The sequence below is a fragment of the Myotis yumanensis genome, unplaced genomic scaffold, assembly GCF_028538775.1.
Source record: "Myotis yumanensis isolate MYYU_CA2020_CCGP unplaced genomic scaffold, mMyoYum1.0.hap1 SCAF_3, whole genome shotgun sequence".
In the NCBI taxonomy this organism is placed as follows: Eukaryota; Metazoa; Chordata; class Mammalia; order Chiroptera; family Vespertilionidae; genus Myotis; species Myotis yumanensis.
In genome coordinates, this window is record NW_027223754.1 from 29,706,932 (window position 1) to 29,725,836 (window position 18,905).

At 38.5% G+C, this 18,905-nt stretch overlaps 1 protein-coding gene across 2 annotated transcripts in view; it reads left to right on the forward strand.

Annotated features, from left to right (window-relative positions):
* TUBGCP3 (tubulin gamma complex component 3) overlaps positions 1 to 18,905 on the forward strand; it is an 89,774-nt gene that overhangs the window by 56,539 nt on the left and 14,330 nt on the right. The window contains exons 14-17 of one of the 2 annotated variants that reach the window (XM_070408578.1): positions 5,092 to 5,281; positions 7,581 to 7,716; positions 8,792 to 8,860; positions 13,157 to 13,292. In XM_070408578.1, the coding sequence (XP_070264679.1) occupies positions 5,092 to 5,281; positions 7,581 to 7,716; positions 8,792 to 8,860; positions 13,157 to 13,292 (531 nt within the window). The remainder of the gene's footprint in view (positions 1 to 5,091; positions 5,282 to 7,580; positions 7,717 to 8,791; positions 8,861 to 13,156; positions 13,293 to 18,905) is intronic. The other variant, XM_070408579.1, reaches the window with a different exon arrangement.

Sequence of the window (18,905 nt, forward strand, 5' to 3'; positions counted from 1 at the left end):
ATGGTGATAACGATAATATATATTGCTTGAAGTATTTTTCGTTCAACAGGACTAACACATTTTCTAAATTATTATCTAAAAATACCTTAATACAGGTATAATGTGTATAAAATGTTTATTACTATTTAAATGTTGCTCGCCTTTTTATACGGTTAAACAATAAGTGGTGGAATAGGTGTAAACTGTTTTACTCTTATTATTTTTTAATCCTCACCAGAGGGCATGCTTAGAGAGGGAAGGGAGAGAGAGGGGGGGATAGGAGGGAGAAGGAGAGAGAGAAAAGGAGGGAGGGAGGGAAAAACCACCGATTTGAGAAAGAAATATTGAGAAACACTCATCAGTTGCCTTTAATTGGGGATTGGCCCTGCAACCTAGAAATGTGCCATGATTGACAGTTGAACCGGCAGCCTTTCGGTGCACAGGACATTCAGTCAACTGAGCCACTCCAGCCGGGCATGTATTGCTTTTTTTATGTAGTGACAGTATGCCAAAATAAGAACATAAAGGAAAGAATGTTGCTAATGCTAGCCACACTTTGAAACTCAGAGGCTTGTCCAGAAATCAGCAAGGATTTACTAGTGTTTATTGTATTGAAAATGCTAAGTATCTTTCTGCCTGCATTAAATGACTTATGGTTATTCCTCATTCACTGCTATTTTCTATTTTTTCCATTTGCTGTCTGCCTCGGCCTCAACAATTTTATGGTATTTTGTGTCTTGTCTATATTTGCTATTTAGATTGTCATCTTGGTTCATTCAAGTTTACTTTTCATATGACATTGTGGTAACTATAGGGGAAATAATATGAATTCTCCATGGCTGTGCCTTTCATTAGCTTATAATCTAAATGAGTAATAGAGGCTGCTTGAACCTGAGTCTCGTTTTCTTGCCTTCCTCCCTTAACAACATGAGCTTCAGCAGCCGCTCCAGCTTCTCCACAAACTGCTGGACCCTGGGCTCCGTGCAGTTGTTCTGCCACTGGGCCCAGCCAGCCAGCAGAGGGTTCAGCATCTATGCAAGTGCCGGGGACTTGGGCTCCCAGATCTCTGTGTCTCACTCCATCAGCGTGTGGGACAATTGGGGGTCCTAGGGCCTGGCTGCAGGGATAGCTGGGGGTCTGGCAGGCATCGGGGGCATCCAGAGCAAGAAGGAGGTTATGAAATGCCTGAATGACCACCTAGCCTTCTACCTGGAGAAGGTGAGAGGCCTGGAGGCTGACAGTTGGAGACTGCAGAGCAAAATCCAGTAACACCTTGAGAACGAGGGACCCAGGTCAGAGACTGGAGCATTATTAAGTTCAGAAATTAAAAAAAAAGGTGTGCAGTAAAGTAATAAATAAAAGGAAGAAAGTGATAAATGAATTGAGATGTACAGATAAAGTGTTTTAAGTATATAATACAGTAGAGAATAATATTCTTAGTTGTAGATACCATATAGATCACTGTATAGACTTGCTATATAGGTCACCATATCTTGTAACCACTGTGCTACTGTTTGCTTCTTTGAGTTTAACTATTTCAGATTTTACATATAAGTGATATTGCACAGTATTTGTCTTTCTGTGTTTGGCTTATTTCACTTAGCATAATGTCCTTCAGGTCCAACCATATCACAAATGGCAATTGCCTTTTTTAAGGCTAAACAATATCCCATTATATCTATATATTACATTTTCTCTACCCATTCATCTGTCAATGGATATTTAAGTTGTAATTGTAAACACCTTGGCTATTGTAAATAAGGTTGCAGTGAACGGAGTGTAGGTATCTCTTTGAGATTCTGATTTCAATGCCTTTGGATAAATATCCAGACATGGAATTAATATATCATATGGTAGTTCTTTTTTTTTTTTGAGGAACCTCCATACTGTTTTCCATAGTGACTGAATTAACTTACATTTCCACCAATAGTGTACAAGGATTCCCTTTTCTCCACATCTTCACCAACATTTGTCACTTCGTGTCTTTTTGATAACAGCCATTTTAACAGGTGTGAAGTGGTATCTCATTGTGGTTTAATTTGCCTTTTCTTGATGATGAGTCATGTTGGACATCAATTCATGTACTTGTTAGTCCAGTGTGATTTTCAGTATCTTAGAGAACTCACTAGGGCAGACTTTCAGAATGTATTGAAAATGTAAACTTCTACAAATGGAAGCATAAGATATACCTGAATCATCCTATATAATATAAGCCTAATATGCTAAGTGTCCGGTTGTCTATTCAACTAACCAAAGCGTAATATGCTAATGATATGCTAAGGCCGCTCAACTGCTCACTATGATGTGCACTGACCACCAGGGGGCAGACAGTCAACTGGTCGACCAGTTGCTCTGATGTGCACTGACTACTGTGGGGCAGACACTCCAACCGGTAAATTAGCTTACTGCTGGGGTCCGGCCAATCGGGACTGAGTGAGATGGGTTGGACACACCTTGGAGCCCTCCTGCAGTCCCTCCCCAGCTGGCCAACCTCCCACGTCCCTCCCCAGCCCCGGATCGTGCCCTGATGGGTTCCCTCGGCCTGGTCTGCCCCCTCACGCAATCAGAGACCCCTTGGGTTTCAGCCTGATCCCGCTCAACGCAGGAGGGCCAGAAAGTCGGGCTCACCGCTGGTGAGCGCAGCAGCGGTGGCGGGAACCTCTCCTGCCTCCGAGGCAGTCGAACATTCCCTGAGGGCTCCCGAACTGTGAGAGGGCACAGGCCAGGCTGAGGGGCCCCCCACCCCCTGAGTGCATGAATTTCATGCATTGGGCCTCTAGTTAAGGAATAAGAATGTACAGGGAAGCTCTGGATGGTATGTCTTCTGGTAGGCCACTTTGGGCTAAAACTTTTAAACTTTTTCTTTGTAATGAAAATCTTTAATGATTCAAACAATGGTATAGGAAAAACATTTCTGGGAGAAAACATCTGGATTTTTAAAACTACATAGATCAACAGAAATATTCACTTTCTCCATAAACTAGGTACACAGCTCACTGAGTAGTGTCCTCATGTTATTGCATCATCATACTTCCCCTTCTACAGAAAATAGGGTATGTTTTCCTCAGTGTGAGCACCCTGCTTTTCCCATATTAATGTGTAATTGGAATAGTGGCAATGCTAAAATAAGTCCCTTTTTTTCTCTTTCTCTCTCTCTCCAATTTATTATGCATCCATTTAGAAATATTTGCCTATACAAATTTTTATGTTTATAGTTCCCTATTTCTAGCACATACTTATATGTATTTACATATATGCACACATGGAAGCCTAATGTACTTTGAATTTTCTCATTGAATTGTATAGCTTGTAGTTTGTTCCACATTGCACATAAAAATCTATCCTACTCTTTTTAATGGATGTGTAATAGTCTATTGTATGTTTGTATTTTTCTTTTGTTTTCTCTCTCTCTCTCTTTTTTTTAGTAATTGTTGTTGAAAGTATTACATATGTCCCCCTTCCCCCCCCCCCCCCCATTAACCCCCTTCAGCACCCCCACCCCAGGCTCTCACCACCCTATTATGTGTGTCCATGGTTTATGTATATATGCATACAAGGTCGTTGGTGGTTTGCCTCCCACCCAACCACTCTCCCCTGCCTTCCCTCCGAGGTTTTGCACTCTGTTCCATGCTTCCTAAAATAGGTTCTTCTTAATGGGTCTATTATTTTGAAGAACAAATAAAAACAATTCTAAAGTCTTCTGATATTTCCAAATTGATAACAGGTAGTAAGGGAGACTTAATCTGGACTCTGCAGACCTTGCCTCTTCTTGTTTAACTTTGAAAAGTAGTGTTCTACCTTTTTATTTTTTAAATATATTTTATTGATTTTTTACAGAGAGGAAGGGAGAGGGATAGAGAGTTAGAAACATCCATGAGAGAGAAACATTGATCAACTGCCTCCTGCACACCCCCTACTGGGGATGTGCCCACAACGAAGGTACATGCCCTTGACCGGAATCGAACCTGGGACTATTCAGTCCACAGGCCGACGCTCTAGTCACTGAGCCAAACTGGTCAGGGCTGTTCTACGTTTTTTGAATCTTAGATTGTTTCTTGACATTGGGATTATTTGCTAGCTCAAGTGTTACAGTTTTTATATAAAAGTAAGTATATAGATATAAATGGTTTTATGGTAAAAATTAGCATTAAAAAGCATTGTTAATCTTTACGTGGTTTTATGGTAAAAATTAGCATTAAAAAGCATTGTTAATCTTTACGTGTGATTTATTTTCAATTTAAAACTGTGGAAATGATGGGTTTTTGTTTGTTGTTGTTGTTTTTTACATTACTGCTTACAGTTAGGCTTCTTTGTTGGTGACAATCTGCTCTTATTACATGTCCCCTGGAAAATCTTCAGATCTTTCCTTAGAGTTTACTCTCTGATACTCTGATAATGGCTTTATGACGACAGCACCTAACCTTTACACTGAGTTGCACAATCCACAAAGCTCATTACATGTGCCATTCTGTTTATTCTTCAAACTAGTTTTGAAATGTCTTATAGGCATGTGTAGGTGATTCAACTTTGACCCGCCCTGTTCTCTTTGCACTTTTCAACAAAGTGAGATTTTTGAGTTAGTTCCATTGTAAAAGGTAATTTGAACTTCTTAAAAAATCTGTGATGATGCTGAAACGGGTTTAGCTTAGTGGATAGAGCATCGGCCTGCGGACTGAAAGGTCCCTGGTTCGATTCCGGTCAAGGGCATGTACCTGGGTTGCGGGCACATCCCCAGTAGGAGATGTGCAGGAGGCAGCTGGTCGATGTTTCTCTCTCATCGATGTTTCTAACTCTCTATCTCTCTCCCTTCCTCTCTGTAAAAAATCAATAAAATATATTTAAAAAAAAAAAAATCTGTGATGAACGGTGCTGTTAGGGGTCCTCCTGTAGGTCACAATGCAAATGTCTGCTGTAAATCCAGCCAGACATCAGTATTTTCAATTTCTTGGGCTCGGGACTCTAGTTTGCCTCCCAGCCCCTGACCTGTTTGGGCTGCCACCAATGCCATTTGCAGGCATTGGCAATGACTTGTACGTGTGTGTGCCTTCAGTTTTTCCTTTGTTAAAATACAAATTACGTATGTATGTGTACTTTTCCTTTTGTTCTTTACAGCTGCAGACTTATTCACAGATTTGGAAAATGCATTTCAGGGGAAAATCGACGCGGCTTATTTTGAGACCAGCAAATACCTATTGGATGTTCTCAATAAAAAGTATAGCTTGCTGGACCACATGCAGGCCATGAGGCGGTACTTGCTTCTCGGTCAAGGAGACTTCATAAGGCACTTAATGGATTTGCTCAAGTATGAAAACCATTTTGATTTTCATAAATATACAGTAGATTTCAACATGATAAGAGTCTTACAATTTTTGTTTAAAGAATAAATGACATTAGAGGGAAATTTGTTGAATTTCTATACAACATATGGTAAGATAAAATCGGGAAAAGAAAATTGTCACGTTGTCGTGTGAAAGTGTCCTTATTTTTGCTTGTTCTGTGCTTTGTCTCAGGAGAAGCCTGTGCACTTCACAAACACTGTGGCCCTGGCAGTCTAGTGTATGAGGAACACACAGCATAGTCACAATTTGCTTAGCCTAACTTTGAAAGTAGTCGTAAAAAGAAAATGTATTTTAAGACTGAACTTTTTAGTTTAAATTGCTTCTTGTTCTAAAAGTAACTCAGAAAAACAGCGATTACTACTCTTTTTGCTTTGTTCCATTGATTAAATGTGTCCTTCCCCTCTGTCCATCGAGATGCAGACAGCTCTGTACCAGAGCCCGTCATGCTCCTGGCTCTAGAGTAGACAATTAGACCCTCCGGATGCAAGCCGGGGCTCCCAGGCAGCACTGGTGAGAGAGTGAGCATGCATGTGTGGGCCACAGCATGGGACTAGTGATTTTCCAAGGCATGTAAGAATGGAAATTACTATTATTTTTTTGGTGTTCCCTTTAGGACACTTAAAAAAGTATGTTACTTCTCAATCATATCTGTGCTAATCAAGCAGTTGTTTCGGAGTCCCTTAAGGGGCTTGTTGAAATGGATCGCTGGACCCACTTATAGAGTCTGGTTCTGTAGATCTGGAGTAGAGCCCAAAAACGTGCATTTCTAACAAGGGCCCAGCTGAAGGTGATGCTGCTATGTGAGAACCCCTATTTCAGTCACATAAGCTCCTGTAGCCCCACCTCTAACTAGAAATCAGTCTAGTTATGAAAAATAATCTAGATTTTGGGGGCATATATGACAATAACTGACTTGCATGCTCATGGGTAATGTTTGATTGATTAGCTCATGAAAGAGTTGATTATCTGCTAAACATAAACTCTTTGTGATTATACTTACTCAAATAGCATGTCTGCACTGTTAATAGAGAAGGGGTTCTTGTTAGTTAAATACTGGTCATGAGATCACTGCCTGTTGGAGGGGTGAGTGGTGATGAGTGTTTTAAGGGGAAATGTTCTTTAAATGCCAGAAGGGTAAAATGGGAGTACATGTGAGGATGTGGGATGAGCAGACCCATTGGTGTAGATGTGCAGGTTGACATAGAGGTAGAGATTAGCAAGGCGTTTCTTACAGTTTAAAGTTAAAGCAACATTTAGAGGATGGCAATAATACAGATCAGATCATTTAGAAGATTAACATATTAGAACTATGGTAGGTTTTAATATTTAGAACAGGGGTGGGCAACGCCTGGCCCAAGGGCTGTATAACGCCCGCAAAATCATTTGGTCTGGCCCTGCCAAGGCATTAGGGGAGAGTTAATTAAATGTTTGACCAAATATAGCAGGCTAATTTTTAAGTTGGTAATTTTGTGTGACCCACAAATGATGTTATGGATATCCAAATGGCCTTTGGCAGAAAAAAGGTTCCCCACCCTTGATTTAGAGCATCTCATTTTTGGTATTAAATGAAAAATTTATTTCTTCTCAACGGCATGTTTTAAGTCTAGTTTTAAAGGGGAATGCCATCAATGTCTCGCTTGCCTCAGATTTATTTGAGTGAAGCTAAGGCCCCTTTTCACCTGTCCTGCCTGGTCTTTTAGTGCCATGCAGGCCTGCAGTGGATAGGGTTATATGCACATGTGGGGATGATAGGCTGCATTCTTAACTTGGTCAGCTCTTGGTCAGAGTTTCATATTTGGAAACTGAGATATTAATACCCTTTCACGAATGTTTCCTGATGATGCAGTAGTTTTTAGCCTTTAGAATCATGACACCACCTTTATCTGATTGTTTTGATTTAATGAAGACCCTTCCTCCCAGTGGACCCATGTAGGAAATTTTACACTAGTTCATGCTACTATTGGCCAGCCTCTAGTTGGAAAACTTTATTTGTTAACATGGATGGCACTTTTAAATATTTTTAATTTAAACTGAATAAAAATTAATTTTTTTTTTGAAATTTTAAGGAAATACTTTATTTTCCCAAATACTTGGTGAAATCCTATTTACAGTTAATTCTGGAAAAGTTTTGTTACCATGTCATATTGGTTCCATTTGTCTTTAGTTTTTATAACTTGAACTCTTTTTATAATTTTAAGTTTCTACACAGCTCATTAAGAATTCAAGTAACATTTTCTTTTTCTTTTTAAAAAATCTGTTAAGACCAGAACTTGTCCGTCCAGCTACGACTTTGTATCAACACAATTTGACTGGAATTCTCGAAACTGCTGTCAGAGCCACCAACGCCCAGTTTGACAGTCCTGAGATCCTCAAAAGACTGGATGTGAGGCTGCTGGAGGTACTGTAGCTCCAGGTTCTGTACAATCTGCACAAAGCAGTGAGCTCTCCCCGACCAGCACCTTTCCTCTGATGTTTTCCATGTTGTTTAAGGCGCGGCTAGTCTAGTGGGGAAGAGCCATTACTGAAAGACTGGGCAACCTGAGTTTGAATCCCCACTATGTCGTCTGTTATGGCGTCATCTTAGACAAGTCACTGCCTGTCTACACCACACTAGGTTTCAGTTCTCACCTTACAAAGGGCTCTTGGGCAGAGAACATGCAACACTTATCACAGTGCTTGGCAGCCGTCATTGATGCCCAGTAAATTGAGGTACTGTTAATGGTAACGTTGATAGGAGGCACAGTGATGAGGTAGAATTATAATAATAATATTTATCAAAAATAGATGTTTTTAGCCCAGCCGGCATGGCTCAGTAGTTGAGCATCAACCTATGAACCAGGAGGTCACGGTTTGATTCCCGGTCAGGGCACATGCCCAGGTTGCAGGCTCAATACCAGTGGGGGACATGCAGGAGGCAGCCGATGAATGATTCTCATCATTGATGTTTCTGTCTCTCTCCCTCTCTCTTTCTCTCTGAAATCAATAAAAATATACTTTAAAAAATGTTTTTAGTTTTAATTTGATAGAAGATAACATTTCTTAGGGAAATGAGTAACATAAACATCAGATACTGTTTGCTTAGCTATGGTAAAGGACCATTAGCAGGACCTGTTGGGTTTTTAAAAATATATTGATTTTTAAGGATTTGGAACATATAAGACAGTAGGTTTTGTCATAAAGAAATGGTGATGAATTTTAAATACATTTTATATATTCATTTAAAAATATTCCATTCATTCCAAAAATATTTGTAGAGCACCTACTGTGCACCTGTCATTGTCTAAATGCTGAGGATCCAGGAGGTACAAAGAAATGCAGTTCTCTGCTGTCATGCAGCTAACACTCAAAACTGTTGAGCAGTTTTTAAAAATTGGGTTTTATTTTATTACCTTTACTTTGAGGATTTGACAAGTTCTTTGGCATTAAGCTTAACACTGGTGGCAAGTCCTGCAGTTGTTTGTTTTTGCTCTTAGGTGTCTCCAGGTGACACTGGGTGGGATGTCTTCAGCCTGGACTACCATGTTGATGGACCGATTGCAACTGTAAGATCATTCTGGGTATTTTTATAATAGTCACAGCTATTTAGCTTGCTAAGCATTTTGCTGTTTTAGAATTGGCTTTCTTCTATAAGAACTTCTAATTAAACTGATCACTTGACATCTACGATATACTCAAGTGAATGAATATTTAAGCCCAAATTGTGTGTGTGTTTTAAATAACCATTAATGAGTGCTGAAATGGTGTATTATTTTAAGAATTCTTAAAAATATCAGTTGTTCCATCACAGGTTTCAGCAAGTATTTAATAAATGGATATTCATTTTGTTCCATTATTCTTAGACTGTAGTAACTAATTTAGGATAACTTGAAAGGAACTATAAAATGTATTTTAGGGAAGTTGTATTTTTATTTAGATAAAGTTTGATATATAGTATTCATTTCAACTGATGAGGAAATAGCAGCACTATTGTTCATAGTGCTTTTACCATGCTTAAAGGAAAGTACTATTTCTTTTAACAGTTACCAGGTCATGAAAGATTGACCAGCAGAGTTGCCTTTTTTGGGCCTGCAATTTAAATGCCCCTTCTTAAGTGCTCGTTTTTTCTTTATTCAGACTGGCATGGAATCTCCTTGGCCGAGATACCTCTTCAAACTTATTTCAGCCATTTTTATATCTGAAATATTGAGAAAGGACATTCATTTTTTTAATTATTGGGAAAAGTATTCTGTTTAGAAGTAATATATTTTGGGTCTACAATTTCTCCTTATAGTGGTTCTTGCAGAGTTTTGACTCCATGGCTGTTCTGCTTCTCAAGGTATAAGCCACACGTGCTGCTAAAATACTTTCATCAAAGCCATACCCTCCCTCTTTTCACTTCCAAGTTAACAGATTTGCCACTGGCAAATGGCTCTATCATGTCTACTGTGAAAGGTAGCTACTGGTGCAGTTCTTTTTACAAATAAGTTACTAATGTTTAAACTTTACCAGATCAAATCTACCAGATTTTAAATGCTCGCAAATTTAATTTTTGGTCATATTCAAGTTAGTTTTTAAATTTTTTTATTATCAACCTCATACAACAATTTTTCTAGTTTATCAACACATACATGTTTAAAAGTGATATCTTTACCTAGCAAATGCTAATTTGGTCATTTTGAAGGTCAATCTTCATATTTTAAGAATTCAAACTTGTCTTAGCAGAGTAAACAATAAGCTAAGTTAGTAAAATATTTAAAAGATAAATACCTTGACCAAAACTATAAATCAGTAGCTAAACAGGTTTCTGCAACTGATCATAAATCTCAAACTCCATATTTTAGACACACTTATTTTTTTAGAGAGGCATGGAACAGGCCAAGGATAGGAATAAATGTTTTCACGTTTGATTTATATCCTAAACAGTTTTAAATAATTTTAATATCCGAAACAGGATATTTTAACAAATTATTTAAATTAGAAATTTTCATATTATCTAATTTGTTAATATTGTATACATTACATATTTTTTCATAGTATAAAAGATACCATAGTAAAAACAGTTGTATCAATTACTTCACAAAATGTTAGTGCCTTGAATGATAAAGTGAAAATGGTCTATAAAACTGAAATGGTTATTTCATAATATTGAAGCTCTTACTAGTGAGTATCAAAGCTCATGCATTGCAAACCGTGTGTATACACTATTAAGCCTGCAATATTTAAAAATTTTTTAGAGTTTTGAAAACTCTAGTAGAGTCAAAGGAAGTTTATATAATATTTATTTAAAAAAGCAAATTAAGGATATATTCCTATCTATGGCCAATAGGTACCAACTCCAGTGGGTTGAATTGGGAAGGAGAAAAGGGTCTCATAATTTGATTAGCAAGGTCTTCCAGAGACATCTTATGGGAAATGATCCCTGGAATGTCTGGTCTTTACCATTCCAGTCTTAGGGTTAGTTTATGTCCTGGGTTAGTATATTTTCAGCTAAATGCTTTACCTATAGTCATATTATTGTACAACTGCAGGTATTCAGACTAATATTAGAAATTGAAATAATTTTTAACTATCAGATTAAATTTTATGCAGTGGTATGCAGAAATTACAGGAAAGGTAAGAGAGGACGATTGCATTTAAAAGTATACTCTTAGAGTCAAATTTTGAGAGAGAATGGTTTTCTGCTTTTTATCTATTAAATTAAATTACCATATTATCTATTCCCTTTCTATTCTCATTAATTGAGATTGTCATTTTTGTACAGTTAGTTATAATAGGTACAAATCTTATATTAGCTATATAATTATATCTTATATAACATATAATTTTAGCTTCTTATTAACTCTGAAAAGGGATGTGGAAAGATTATCTTTAATCTTCTCTTTTTGATAATGGGCAGGATAAAATCCAGTTATTTCTGTCATTGGTCTCCAGAGTATTAGATAAGGTATCAGAAGCATATTTGTTTACTTTTATCTGAACTTTATTTTACAAATAGGCAGTGAACTGAAAAAATATATACCTAGCAAAACTAAAGTGTGAAGGATGTTTTCCCCTGTGTAAATACAGTGGAACATGAATTGTTATTAAACAGAATTTCTGTAAATCAGGTCATGTTAAATGTGCTCGGGAAGTTTGGTACTTAAGGGAGCCCTGTAAGATATTATTTGTATAGCAAGGAATCCTTTAATTTATTTGTAAAATTATTTAATTTGGTCACCCTTCATTTAAGTAATTGCAAGAATATTAATACTGTAAGCAGCACATTAAAATGGGTAATTTCTAAAACATTCATAGTTAGTGTTGGAGTCTCTCAAAGCAGCTCCTAATCACTCCTATTTAGACATGTAATCATTAGTATTGAGCACCTACCAAATACTGGCACAGAAAAGCATACAGAAGAATAAACAGATAGTCCTTGTAAAAGGTAAAAAGTGCCAAGAATATACCAAATAAGACAAGGTAAAACATTCTATAATTAAGTGCTGAAATTGTAACGGTCAAGCAGTAAATGTTCCGGGTGTCTAAAGAGGGGAAATGGTGAGACCAGGGAAAGGTATGGCCTTTGTCCTTGAGGCACAGGTGGGGCTTGGGCAGAAGAGAATGATGGGCTAGGTCAGTGATGGCGAACCTTTTGAGCTCAGCGTGTCAGTATTTTGAAAAACCCTAACTTAACTCTGGTGCCGTGTCACATATAGAAATTATTTGATATTTGCAACCATAGTAAAACAAAGATTTATATTTTTGATATTTATTTTATATATTTAAATGCCATTTAACAAAGAAAAATCAACCAAAAATATGAGTTCGAGTGTCATCTTTGACACGCGTGTCATAGGTTCGCCATCACTGGGCTAGGTCACAGGGCAGTAATGTGAGTTAAGGCCTAAGGGCGTGAACGTACAAAGCTGGGCACAAGAGTGAGAAGCAGACTTTAGGAGAAGAGCGCGCACTCCTGAATGCTCAGCCTTGACCTGCTGCTGAGTGCCAGGCCCTGCTCAGACCAGTTACTTTCAGTAACACATGTAAATGGGTTCTCTGTAAATCAGGTCATGTTAAATGTGCTGGAGGCATTAGAAAGGGATGAAAATGTGCCCATGTCGGTGCTGCACACACATGTGTGTCAGAAAAGTGTTGGACTGAAATCTGCAGAAAACCCTGTTACCTTTATGCATGGGACATACTTACACTAGAAAATTATTTATGGTTTATCTAACATTCAAATTTAACAGGGTGTTCTGTGTTTTTATTTGCTAAATCTGGCCACTATAGGAGGGAGGTCGGCATAGAAAGCAGGCCTGGCCCTATCCCTACCCACAGAGCTTATTCTCCCTGGTTGTGAAACTACTGTCTTCAAAAGCAATAAGTACATGTGTTCAAATAACCTGGAGGCCTCTTTTCAGACGAGAAGATTCTTCTTGGTCCTCCTTCCATGAGATTCACCACCCTCACCTATCCTTCAGGTGGGTGGGGGTAGAAAACACTGCTATGCTTTTGGACTTGCTATGAAGATTCCACATTTTAGATGAGGGTTAGGCCAGGTTTAAAAATCTCACTAGACCATTTACTAGCTGTGTGACCTTGCTTAGGTCTCTATTTCCCATCTGTAAAATTGGCATATTATTGTGAGTTTACTTGGCAGGCTGCTTAGCATGTAAATAATCAATGTCGTTGTTATATAATGATACTTTCTTAAAATGTACTATATTAGTTGCTTACATACTACTTAGCATCTATTAGAGTTGATTGTGTGTTCTCTGCTCTGGCTTTTTTGTTAAAAAAGAAAAAATTATTGAGACCTGTACTGGGAGAATCCTTATGTCACAGAATACTATCAGCCTGTCTTCTGCTGTTCTTTTTAGGTGTTCACCCGAGAATGCATGAGCCACTATCTAAGAGTGTTTAACTTCCTTTGGCGGGCCAAGCGGATGGAATATATCCTCACTGACATACGGAAGGGGCATATGTGTAACGCGAAGCTCCTGAGAAATATGCCAGGTAACCCCCATCAGAAGGCAGTCAGGTGAACTGTGCGTTCCACCTGGTGCATGCATACCAGCAACTTCACCCTCTGTGTTGTGTCCAGCAGTTTAGCAAAAATGAAAGTTGTCTTAAAAGTAATTGAACTGAAAAGTGCTTCATTATTGTGCGTTTGGATTGGGCTTTTGTGATAAGATTCACTTGTAATACTGCTTATCTTGATCTCAGTGCAAATCAGAAAAACAGCAACATTGAGTCAAGTTAGATTTTTTTTAGACTATGAAATTTATTTTAGAATCACATTTGTTTTTCACTGTAGTATTTATATGTGTACTTTAATTTAAAAATAATTACTTTTAAGGAAAGAAAGTTGTTTAATAAATCACTGACTCATTTAACATTCACTTAGTGTTTTAATAAAGTCTATTTGTGTATTGCCTTGATGTTTTGTTTTGGTTCATAAACCAGAAGATGGACATATTTTATAATATTATTTTGCAATTAAAAGCTATAGTAAAAATTCTCATGTCAGATAGTCAGTTTATTTTAATGTTTTAATATTGAATGATTTCAATTATGAATAATTTTGAAATCTTTATATTAAATTTGAACAAAGCCTTTGAGAAAATATTTCAACAAGTATGTCTTTAAAGAAGAAATAAGCTATTATATTCTTAATCTTTTAATTGGTAAAAGTAATTATTTAAAAAGAAGCAGTTGTTTAAAGGAAGGCGGACGTGACCTCTGCTTGCTATTTAGGTCAAGGCTGGTCCTTGAGCCAGCTCCAAACTCCAGGATAATGGCACCCAGAAGCCTGGGGTCTAGAGGGCACCTGTCCACGTGCTGACATATAGAATAGACAGTTTTTACTGAGTGCCGTGTTTTCTCTGTTGCCAGCAGGTCTTTTCCAATGGATCATGATATTCCTGCTCTTGGCCTCGCTTCCTCTGGACTCATTTTATAGAAACTTAATCATAGGGATCCTCTGAAATAGCTGAGAAGGAAGTGAGGGGACATTTTCTTTTAAATGCTGTAATGGTTGTTCACAGTAAATATTGCCTTCAGCAGCCACTTTCTAGTAAATGTGGAGTGACTGGCACGTGGGTGCCTCTTGAAAGGAGACAGAAGGAAGAATCAGTTGAGGAGAGAACCTCGCGCTGTCTCCCGGCTCTGCATCTCAGGAGCCTCTCGTGGTGTGTCACAGGATTACTCATGTATTCCCTGGGTGTGCACTCGCCAGTTACTCAGTTTACCTGCAGTGCTCCTTCTCTGCGTTCTTTTAAATACTGTTGAGTAGAGCGGTTCTTAGCTGTCACTTCTCTGTGCCAGCATCTTTCTTGTCTGATTTAGATCAATCCCAGGTGAAGCAAATACTTTGTCATTGTATCACTCTTCTCCTTTCAAAATAAGCATTAGTATTATGTTTAGCCCTGGGAAATCTAAGCTCTATAACAATTTTAAATATTAGCTGGTTCTGATACATTTTTCTGATTTGAATATCAGCTTAGCAATGTCTATAAATTTGCTTTTCTCTTGTATTGAGTAATCAGCTATGAGTTTTGTTTTCTTTCAAAGATAACTTATACATTTGTTTGGTCAGTTTTCTATGTATGGGAAAAATATATTTATCTTTTATAAAATCAATAACTTTAATTTTACTTGATCTTATTATGTATAGTTTAGTTTCAGCTTCTTTCACTAATCCCTTTTCCTTAATAAAACTTCTAGCTGGGCTAGGGTGACTCAGTTTGGTTGAGCATTGTCCTGTGCACCAAAAGGTTGCTGGTTCAATTCCTGGTCAGGGCACATACCTAGGTTGTGGGTTTGATCCCCAGTCGGGGAGTGTACGGAAGGCAACTGATCGATGTTTCTCTCAGATGTGATGTTTCTCTCCCCCGCCCCAACTCCTCTTCCTCCTATCTAAAAATCAGTAAAAACATATCCTTGGGTGAGGATTAAGAAGAAAAACAACTTCTAAAATATTTTTAATAGTATAATATTTTCTTTTTAGTTGAATGTGTAGTCCTTTTATTTAATCTTTTTTCCCCACTAATATAAATAATGCCATAAGCTTTTTTTTTTTTTGGTAAGTGTATCCTATCTAATAAAGAGGGAATATGCTAATTGACCCTCTCACCATTGCAAAAGATGGCAGTGCCCACAGCCAATAGGAGGGAATATGCTAATTGACTGCCACACCCTCAAAGAGCCACAAGATGGCGGCTCCCATCCCCTCAGCCCCCCAGCCGCTCAGGGCTGCCCGAGGTGCAGGCAAGCCTCGGCTGTCAGCTGCCCGGCCGCCCAGGGCTGCCTAAGGCCCAGGTAACCAGGGCCGGCCGAGGCTTGCGCTGCCAGCAGTGGCAGCAGCAGAGGTGTGATGGGGCGTTGCCTTCCCCTGATCGCTGGGTCACCTCCCGCCCCTGGGGGCTCCTGGACTGTGAGAGGGGGCAGGCCGGGCTGAGGGACCCCCCCTCCAGTGCATGAATTTTCATGCACCGGGCCTCTAGTATTTATATAAGCTTCTGAATATTTCTTTAGATAAATTGGAAATGGAGAATTGGGAGGTTAACAGGCATGAATTTTAGTTTTACTTTATACCTGCTAATACTTAGTGTTTCTGTTTTCACTTTATTGGTACGTATTGTCTGTTTACATTCAGGAAAGTTACAATTAATTTACTTCCCCATAAGCACAGCTCTCCCTGCTTGAAAGTTGTCTGCATTGCTATTTTAAAAAAAATATATTTTATTGATTTTAGAGAGGAAGGGAGAGGGAGTGAGAGATAGAAACATCAATGATGAGAGAGAATCATCGATTGGCTGCCTCCTGCTCGCCCCCTACCGGGGATCGAGCCTGCAACCCAGGCATGTGCCCTTGGCCGGAATCGAACCCGGGACCCCTCAGTCCGCAGGCTGATGCTCTATCCATTGAGCCAAACCAGCTAGGGCTGCATTGCTATTTTTGTGGCTAGCACTGGATTATTATATTCAAACAAATTATCAGTTTGATAGGTGAAAATGGAGTTCATTTTAATTTTAAAAATGCCTTTAAAATTATTGATCAGTGTCAACACTTCTTTTTCTCCTCCCCTCCCCTCCCTTCCTCTCCCCTCCCCGTCCCGTTCCCCTTCCCGCTCCCCTTCTCCTCTTTCTCTTGTCATTTGTGTTTCTTGAGGGAAATTGTGTGGTTTTTTACCTTGTTTCTGTTGGGGTGTAATGTTCTTACCTTTCGTTTATAAGGAAGTGTTTTAAAGTTGTTAGTGGCCAGGCAAGTTAATGCACAGAAATCAGCCAGGTAGTTAGGCTTGTTAATGCAGCAAATTTAGGAATGTCCCGCCAACCATAAATCTGAGGCAAAAATATAAAAAGATTCTATAAAGTACTTCTGTAAACATCCTTTGGAATTCTACACGTATGCACAGTATGTGTAGGTGGTTTGATCATATGTATAGTATCAGTAATCATCACTCTAGGAATCATTTTAATAATGCTCATCAACATAAATGGGTTGGAGTAAATAGTTACCCTTGAAAATGATGTGTTTAGGACAAGCGTTTTTGATAATGGTCTACCCAGATATTTATACCCATTTTTATTTATTTGCCATTCAACTGGACAAAAAATAGTTGTTGATACTAAAATAGTTTAAAGATTTTTTTCCAGTGGTATGGAATTTTGTTTTTGGTTATATTCAGTTAATCAAAAAAGTATCTCTATTAATGGCAACTAAACTTGTATTTCAAATAACATTTAACAAAATGAAGTAGACAAATGTAGGTAAATAAGTTAATATTCTTTCTCAGCCTTCTATATTGGAGTAAATGGAGGATCCCTTTCCCAAAAGAGTGGTATTAAAGTAATGTCTTTTGGTGGTCTTTATTAAAAATAAAATTGCACGTGGTAGGGGCGAGAGAGGTGGTCAACTTCCTTATAGGTGACATGTTGCCATGGAAGTGTTATGGCATTTTGTTAGTTTAATTGACAGCTATTTTTCTTTCTTGGTAGTTAATATAATAATGACGCATTTTACACTTGACAGTGTTCCAGACTGAGTGAAATAGCTTAAAGATGAACAGACATTTTCTCTTTAAAAGTTTATTTTTGTCTCACTTTTGTATGTTTGGATGAGTAAGTAGTCCTGACTAATGATGCATTCATAAGAAGTTCTCTCTGCTGGACAGTAAGCCGAGTGCTTGGTTTGTTAGCACAGATGCTGGGCTGCATTGTCCGGCTCAGTCCCCACAACACCAGCATTGGGCTGTGCTCTCAGACTATGACCTCAGGCTGATTTTCTCATCTTCTGCCTCACTTTCCTCGTTTGGGTTATCAGGATTAAATCTGTATAAAGTACATAGGCCAGCGCTGCCTCGAGCGAGCACCCTGTGTACAGTTGTTGCAATGTGCCTGATGATACAGTGGACGGATGATGTCTGCAGGAGGACCTTAACCAGGATTAGAGATACTGAATATAAGAGCTGTGGAGAATCCTGGGTCTTACCAAGTCCTTTGAATCCTTAGCCTTGAGAAATAAATCAGATGGGTAATTTGATGAAGTCACTTTTTAAAATATGGTAGCATCAATTATAAATATAGGTTGGAGGAGGTGATTATGAAATTGTGAAGAAAATGACTTAGGGTATTTTAAAACAAGAAACATTTATAATTTTTAGCAACACTCAACTCTGTTTATGGTGCATCTCCACGTGAGTAGGTGCTTCTCACTGAAGATGCCAAAACCATATGGTCAAGTCCTTTATCTTTTAACCGTTTGAGTCCCAAGCAGCGCAATTGCGCTGCTTGGTATTTCTTGACATAAAATAAAACAAGCGCTATCACGCTGTTTGGGTCTTTTCGTACTCATTTAGAGAAAGCGCGGTTGCGCTGTTTGGGATTCTTCGACAGTGTTTTTTCAATACCCCCTGGGACTCAAACGAATCGTATGTTTTCTCGACATAAAATCTCAGCAGCGCGATCCTGCTGCTTGGGACTCAAACGGTTAAGAGCCATTTGTGTTTTTTAATCGAAGTTGAAGTTCTTTCAACAACCTTTAGAGGGCAGTAAAGAATTACAAATGAATCTAATACCTCTTAAACTAGAGAATGATCATTCTGGATTTTATATATACTACTATCTACTGTTAGTTAGCCTAGTGGGATATATTGTATTTATTGGACTCAGTGCAAATGTTGCTTTGTTTTGGGGAGTCTTAGAATTATATAGTTCTTTGTGGGTCAACTATAAAAACACAAGTACTTACATTTTAACCTTTTTTTTTTTAATATATATTTTATTGATTTTTTACAGAGAGGAAGGGAGAGAGATAGAGAGCCAGAAACATCGATGAGAGAGAAACATCGATCAGCTGCCTCCTGCACACCCCCCACTGGGGACATGCCCGCAACCCAGGCACATGCCCCTGACCGGAATCGAACCCGGGACCTCTCAGTCCGCAGGCCAACGCTCTATCCACTGAGCCAAACCGGTTTCGGCTTTAACCTTGTTTTAAATGTATTTTCAAGGTGCTGGGTAAAGAGATTCAAGGGGTGTTTCAGGTGTGAGTTGTTAAATTGTAAGTTTTAGGAATTAAGGGACCAAATTATGCATTGTGAATTTAATCTTATGAATAGGGTTC